This window comes from Lactuca virosa, chromosome 1 (genome assembly GCF_052849685.1).
Source record: "Lactuca virosa cultivar CGN04683 chromosome 1, Lactuca_virosa_CGN04683_v6, whole genome shotgun sequence".
Taxonomy (NCBI): domain Eukaryota; kingdom Viridiplantae; phylum Streptophyta; class Magnoliopsida; order Asterales; family Asteraceae; genus Lactuca; species Lactuca virosa.
The window spans coordinates 151,262,919-151,270,628 of record NC_136426.1 but is presented as its reverse complement, the minus strand read 5'-3'; the positions used below and the strand labels follow the sequence as shown (position 1 = coordinate 151,270,628).

The 7,710-nt window shown below is 35.9% G+C and overlaps 1 protein-coding gene across 1 annotated transcript; it reads left to right on the top strand.

Annotated features, from left to right (window-relative positions):
- The first annotated feature begins 849 nt into the window (after positions 1-849).
- Positions 850-3,696, top strand: LOC145160203 (serine/threonine-protein kinase SAPK7-like). Its single transcript, XM_079079314.1, has 9 exons — positions 850-1,042; positions 1,362-1,436; positions 1,554-1,655; positions 1,801-1,854; positions 2,007-2,099; positions 2,473-2,565; positions 2,709-2,813; positions 2,998-3,096; positions 3,178-3,696. The coding sequence occupies exons 1-9, from the start codon at positions 923-925 to the stop codon at positions 3,496-3,498; spliced, it is 1,062 nt and encodes a 353-aa protein (XP_078935440.1). The 5' UTR covers positions 850-922; the 3' UTR covers positions 3,499-3,696.
- Positions 3,697-7,710: the final 4,014 nt, after the last annotated feature.

The following is a 7,710-nucleotide window of genomic DNA, read 5'->3' as shown; positions in this document are numbered from 1 at the left end:
GAAGCCTCCAAAAAAGACTGAACAAACTTTAGATCAAATCAGATAAGATACCAAATAACGACGTCATCAGATTTGAAATTTGAATTGTTACATGGTAGCATATGAGTGGTCGGACGTAGTCATCAACTCTGTTTTGTTGCAAATAACAAAATTCGAGTTCATCTGTTTTTCGTTGGTTTGCAGTTATCTCTTCTTCCATAGTTGTAGGAATGAAAGATATTTTGTATCAAATCTTGAGTTTTACACTGAAACTTACAACCTTAGAGCGACGTAAGAACCTTTAAGGACAAGAGCTTCTTTGTGCATTGTGACACCAATCAACATCAACAAGTACAAGGTTGGTTTTAATTTTAACTGTTATGTTCTTAATTTTGTCGAAGAACGGGACAATCTTCCTACTACCGTTCTTATAATCATATCTGATGGTGAATGATTTATCTAGTTTCTGGACGAAACTTGATAGATAATAATAATTAGATTTATTATTTGTAAGTAATTAATCGACATATAATTATCAATATCATTTGTCGGTTTAATTGCTTGTTTATCTATATGATATACAACAAATAATATATTATATTTTATGCATCAACTTACCTACAAAAATATTATATATGAAGCTCTCAAAGCACCCAAAAAGTTCATTCTTTTGAACGTTGCAAGTGAAAATTAATTCAACTTTGAAATAACGAAACATAATTATTTAAATGATTGGAGTCATGGGAGTTCGTGAAATTGCATGTGACTTCCCATGCCGACCTTATGTATCCAAGTCTCCTTCCCACGTGTTTTCTATCTCATCTCCACTGTATATATACACACATTTTGTTTCTACGCATTCCACATAAACATCTCTGTATATATACACAAAGTGTCGGAGGTGAGGTTTTCACTTTCAGTCAAAAACTCGCCCATCAGCTCAATGGACAAGTACGAGGTAGTGAAGGATCTTGGAGCAGGGAATTTTGGGGTAGCAAGGCTCCTGAGACATAAAGAAACCAAAGATCTCGTTGCCATGAAATACATTGAGCGTGGTCAAAAGGTATATAACTATATATATATGATATGTGTTACTTTTGTATGTACATGCTTACAATTTTTTCTTTGAAAAGATCAAATAAGAATCTAATATGTGCATATATATAACATGTGCACATTGTCCCCAAAAAAGCAAAAAAGAAAAAGTATGTGTACATGATATATATCTATTTTGATTAAAACATACGTCCATTTAAATGCATGCTCCCACTGAAAATTTTCATCCAGAAAAAAAGGTGTCATGTTCTCACACCTTTTTAGGTTCTAACTTGATCTTTGGCCTTTTCAATATATATTTTTTATATAAAAAACCATGAATGCAGATTGACGAAAATGTGGCAAGAGAGATCATAAACCATAGATCACTTCGTCATCCTAATATTATCCGGTTTAAGGAGGTAAATACTTATACATGTGGATACAATTAATATTAGCAACTTCATGCAGGAGTTTGGTTATGTTTAACTTAATATTAGTTCTTTTGGCTAACACATGATTTATGTATGTATATAAAGGTTGTACTGACACCTACACATCTAGCAATAGTGATGGAGTATGCTGCTGGTGGAGAGCTCTTTGATCGTATCTGCACCGCTGGTCGATTCAGTGAAGATGAAGTACGTTTTAATAGTTTGTGGAATTTTCAATTTCTATTGTTAAACATATATATGGGAAAACATAATTTTATTACCAATTAATAGAAATATGTATGTATGTAACTATGTATAGTGTGATTATTTATATTTGTCGAAAAATTGACAGGCAAGGTATTTCTTCCAGCAATTGATCTCTGGGGTCTCCTTCTGCCACTCCATGGTAAAAATAATGAACTATTCCAAGATATTAATGTATTGAAATATTAAAATTCTATTTGAATTTTATTTTTAAAGTAAAATTTATATAGCTAATGAAAAATTATGATTGTGTAATATTGATCATTTCCAACCTAAAGAAGTTGTGATATGCAGCAAATATGTCATCGGGATTTGAAGTTGGAAAATACCCTTTTAGATGGAAGTCGAGCACCTCGGCTGAAAATATGTGATTTCGGATATTCAAAGGTTATAATCTAGTTTTCATTTGAATCTCTTCCCCTTTTTTCACATTTATCTAATGCATATTTAAAGTTTTCTTCATTTCTCTCAAAGAGGTGATATTTCCACTTATGTTTTTGATCCATCCGTTCAAAAAATATGTTTCCGAATTATATCCTTGATTATATTCTTCTTCAATCAATATGAGGGGTATAAAAATCAGATAACTTTTTTTTTAAATGTGATCAGGAGATGAACATTCATAAATGGGATCACTCAATTGATAGATATGTTAAAAATTGGGAAATAATAATTGATAATATATAACAATATTTTTATTCTCAAGTAGTTTAAAAAAATTAAAAAATGTTAACAGTCTGTTTTTGTTGTTTCTTTATAGTCGTCACTTCTTCATTCAAGGCCCAAGTCAACTGTTGGAACTCCAGCTTACATTGCTCCTGAGGTTCTTTCTCGTAGAGAGTACGATGGCAAGGTACAAATTTATGCCTTCAGATAGAAGAAGCTGAGTTCTATAGATACATATAAATACATATAAAGTTCACAATATTATATTTAATTTATCAAATTTATGCAAAAGTAGTAATATATTTTTAATTATTTTGATATATTTTGTAGTTGGCAGATGTATGGTCATGTGGAGTGACACTATACGTTATGCTGGTGGGAGCATACCCTTTTGAAGATCCAGCTGATCCCAAAAACTTCAGAAAAACCATTAGTGTAAGTGTTCACTTTCAGTCTTTTTCATGAGAACCACATCAGTACTTCTGGTTGTATACTATTAACAACATGATTAAACAGAAAACCTGAAGAAAATAGCTATAAAGGAAACAAATAAAATAAATCGGAAGTTACCTGAAATGAATTTAAAATGCTTACAAATTTGTCTTTAATTGTCTTGCAGCGTATTATGGGCATTCAATACAAAATTCCAGACTATGTTCACATATCTCAAGAATGTAAACAACTTCTCTCACGTATATTCGTGGCAAATCCTTCGCGGGTATGAATCAGATTTTCTAAAATTCAAATAAATTATGTTATAACGTTGTGATGATGATCTTATTGCCTTATGATCAAATAGAGGATTACGATCAAAGAAATCAAGAATCATCCATGGTTTCTAAAGAATTTACCAAGGGAGCTCATGGAATCGGCTCAAACCAACTATTATCAACGAGACAACCCAAGTTTTTCTCTTCAGAGTGTGGAGGAGATCATGAAGATTGTGGAGGAGGCTAGAAACCCTGTGCCATCTTCAAAATCGGTAGGGTATTTTGGTTGGGGAGCTGAAGAGGATGACGAAAAAGAGGAAGAATTTGACGAAGAAGAAGTAGAAGAAGAAGATGAATATGAAAAGAGGGTAAAAGAGGTTCATGCTAGTGGTGAATTTAATGTCATTTAAGCAAATATTTCGTATGTATTCATGTATTGTATTATCATTTGAACAAAAGTTTTCTTTTGTACGATTATATAAAGTAATATATTATGCATGGTGTTTAGTGATAGAATGATAGTCGCCGATTAGAGATGGTGAATCTCCTAAGAAAGGTGGAAGGAAGAGATTATGATATGAAACAATTTTTTTTTCTTGACTTCAAAACCAATGCATTAATTACAGTAGTATAAATATGCAGCAAAACACAAATGCAACTGAAAATACGAAGATAATGAGAAACGTGGACCTATAGAACTAGATAAACATGCAAGCTAAGAATTAATAAAAAAAAATGACAACTGTGATTTTGATACTTGTAAATCGGTCAACCTCTTCTCATGCACTAGGATAAGGTTGACGGAATGTGGCTAAGTTCTTGTATCGAGTTGGCTGTCTGGTGTCCCGCTTTGTTGGGACGGAAGGTTGGGCTGTGTCATGTGGTTCGTGTTGGGGTATGAAGTCTTATCCAACATGGAACATTTAGAATCAAGTGTAACACATGGATGGATCAGTTATAATCTACTGGAGCACTTGAATGGAGTACGTAGAATCAAGTGGAGCACTTGGAGGAACATGAAGCACCTGGATTTGTGACAAGAGTTGTGACAGAGCACTTGGAGGTGGAATGGAGCATCAGGGATCAACATGGAAAACTTGGAGTTGGAGTGGAGCATCAAGAAGGAGAATGGAGCATCAATGATGCGCCATGCATCATGATGCTCCATATTGAAGATGATGTCCCACCTTTTGCACAAGGTACGCCATCCATGCACAAGGTGCGCCACCTATAATCAAGGTGTGCCACCTTGGTGCTTGATGCGCCACTATTAGATGCCTTGTTGTGTTGTGGGAGTGTTAAAGTGTCGCCGATGAACAAAGAAGCACGGATGTGCCAATCAAGTTGAAGACGCACTATTCATGAGGAAGGTGCACCATTATGGAGCATGATGCGCCTTTCATGAGGAAGGTGCGCCATGATGGATCCTAATGTGCCACTCAGGTGTCAGGTTCACTAGAATGCTCAAGATTGTTCATTGTTGCTCAGAAGGATGAATATGCTTAAGGGGAATGCTCCACATGGCTGATGCGCCATCTTTTTGGCAGGTGTGCCATCATGATGCGCCATGGTGGCTCATGATGCGCCATCATGACCCATGATGCTCCATCATGTATTTGGTTGATGCTCATGAGGTTGAAGGTTCTAAAAGCATCTACATGGCACTCTGTGATTGAATGGAAATTAAGGCATCCCCTTAATGAGATAATTTTAGGTGGGCTCGACCCATCAGAATTAGGGTTTCCCATGCTTGCCTATAAGTAGGCTCAATCTCCATCATTGTAAAATTACTAGATTTTTGTGAGAGCTTAAAGTGAGATACAATTTATAGTGCTTATAATAGTTCCAGAAAGTTTATAAAATCCTTTCTTTCGTTCACCCATGGACGAAGGTCAACTTGACGGAACCACATTAAATATTTTGTTCTTTTGATTTACGTTTTTTAGAAGCTTTAATTCTGCGAGTTTACCGAAGTTTGTTTGAGATTTGTCTGAAGTGCTTAACTTGTTTTGTTGTCACCCAATAAACTGGTATCAGAGTTATGGCTGAAGACAGGAGTGTTAAGATCGACAAGTTTAATGGAAAAGATTTCGGTATTTGGAAAATACAAATTGAAGACTACATCTACCAAAAGAATTTACATTAACCCTTTTTAGAAGATAAGCCATTCCTTATGAAGCAGGAGGATTGGGAGTTGTTAGATTGGAATACACTTGGTATGGTGAAACTATCATTGACAAAGAACGTTGCTTACAACATTGTCAATGAGAAGAAAACTTATGGGTTGGTCAAAGCACTATTTAACATGTACGAGAAACCTTCAACAACAAATAAGGTTCACTTGATTTTGCAATTGGTAAATTTGGAGATGAAGGAAGGTGGCTCAGTGATTGTTCATGTCAATGAATTTAATTTAATCGTTTCAAGGTTGACATCGATTGAGATTAAATTTTAAGATGAAGTCCAAGCATTGGTACTATTATCATCATTTCCCGAAAGTTGGCCAGGAATAGTGACAACAGTTAGCATCTCAGCTGGAGGTGCCAAGCTAACATTCGAAGTCATACACGGTTTAATCCTTGGTGAGGATGTGCGCATACGAAGTGCTAAAGAATCCTCTAACAAACTTTTTAGTACTAAGGAAAGAGGAAGGAAGTCCAATAGTGGAAGTGGGGGTATAGGAAGATCAAAGTCGAGGAAGAGAGGTGTATCGAAGAATAGGAAGGACATCACCTGTTTCAACTGCAAAGAAAAGGGTCAGTTCAAGAATCAATGTCTAAAGCCTCTTGCAGACAAAGACAAGAATGAGATGAACATTGCATCAGACTCTGAAGGAGAGGCTCTTATCTGTGCTTTGTAAACTCAACTGAATATTGAATCATCGATTCTTCTGTGTCATTCCATGCTAGTCACTTTAGAGAAGTAATGCAAAATTTCAGGCGGTACGAAGGGAATGTCAGACTAACAAACAATATGAGCCTTACATGTGTTGCGGATGTGGTCCTCAAGACTACTTCGGGTACAAAGTAGACTTTGAAGAATGTCAAGTTCATTCCATACTTGAAAAGAATGTTAGTAGGGAAACTTGATGATGAAGATCACCATGTCACTTTTAGTGATCATCAGTGGAATTTGAGAAAGGGAAACTTGGTGGTTGCCAGAGGTCAGGAGTGGGGTACACTTTACATGGTGGAAGTTTTTGATAATGAGGCATGTTGAAGAAGTTGGGGCATCCACTCTATGGCACCAAAGACTTGGGTATATGAGTGAGAATGGAATGAAGATGGTTTCCTACAAAGGAAGACTTCTAGATATGAAGAACATGACAAATGATTTCTACGAGCCTTGTGTTCTTGGTAAACAGAAGAAGGCCACCTTAACAAAGATGGGACATCCGCCCAAGAAAAGGAAATTAGAGCTTGTTCATTCATATGTTTATGGTCCCACCTCGGTTGCTTCAGTGGGAGGATCCAAATATTTTGTTACTTTCACTGATGATCGCACAAGGAAAGTTTGGGTTTATTTTGGAAGCATAAGTGTGAAGTTCTAAGTTCTTTCAAGAAATGGAAAATGATTGTGGAAAATGAAACCAACTTGAAATTCAAGTGTTTCAGATCTGATAATGGGGGCTCGTTAACTTTTGTGCTAAACATGGAATCATGATGCAAAATATTGTTCCAAAAGCACCTTAGAAGAATGGATTTGCTAAGATGATGAAGATAACATTGAATGAAAGGGAGAAGAGCATGAGACTGCATGAATGTTTACCCAAGATGTTCTGGGTAGATGTAATCAACATAGTTGCCGACTTAATCAATAGAGCACCCTTAGTCCCCATAAGGTTCAAAATTTCAGAGGAAGAATGGCACGGTTGTGAGGTTTCATTCTAACATATGAACGTATTCAGTTATGTTTCATATATAAAAGTTAAAGAACCGAGAGAGACAATCTAGAGGAAAAGGAAAGAAAGTCCACATTTATAGGTTGTGGGTTGGATGGCATGGGATACTGCTTCTGGGATAACAAGCACATAAAGGTTATCAGAAGTCCGGATGTGGTGTTCAATTCGAATGTTCTATACAAGGATGAACTTGCTAAGAGTCCAAGCAGTAACACACAACCAGAGAAGGAAGAACAAGTTGATTTAGAAGAAGCTTCAAATGATGACATTATAAAAACTATCAGTACTCCAGAGATAGGTGAAATTTTAGGAAGCAGTGGGAGCTCTGATGAAACTAGAGATAGTGGGAGCATGAATGTTAATAGTTCTGAAGATGAAGGTGTAGAGACTAAAGCCCCTACCATTCATAAATCAACTAGAGTACAAAGGCGTCCAATCAGGTATTCTCCTTCATCAAACTTCTTGTTACTGACATGTAACACCTAGTTTTGGATGTTTGTTTTATCAGAACAACGGGCCGTAAATGGATCGAGTAAAGGTCTTAGACTTCAATGGAATAGAGCTGAGAACCTATTAGATGATGACAATGTTTGGTTAAGTGTTTAAGGCCATCAAATTGCGTTTCGAAGAAAAGGGTAATATGGGAAAAGTTATATATCAGGATTCTTGCATGGATTATGGTTTTAGTTCGACATGCATTAAGCCAAAGAAAACTAGATAC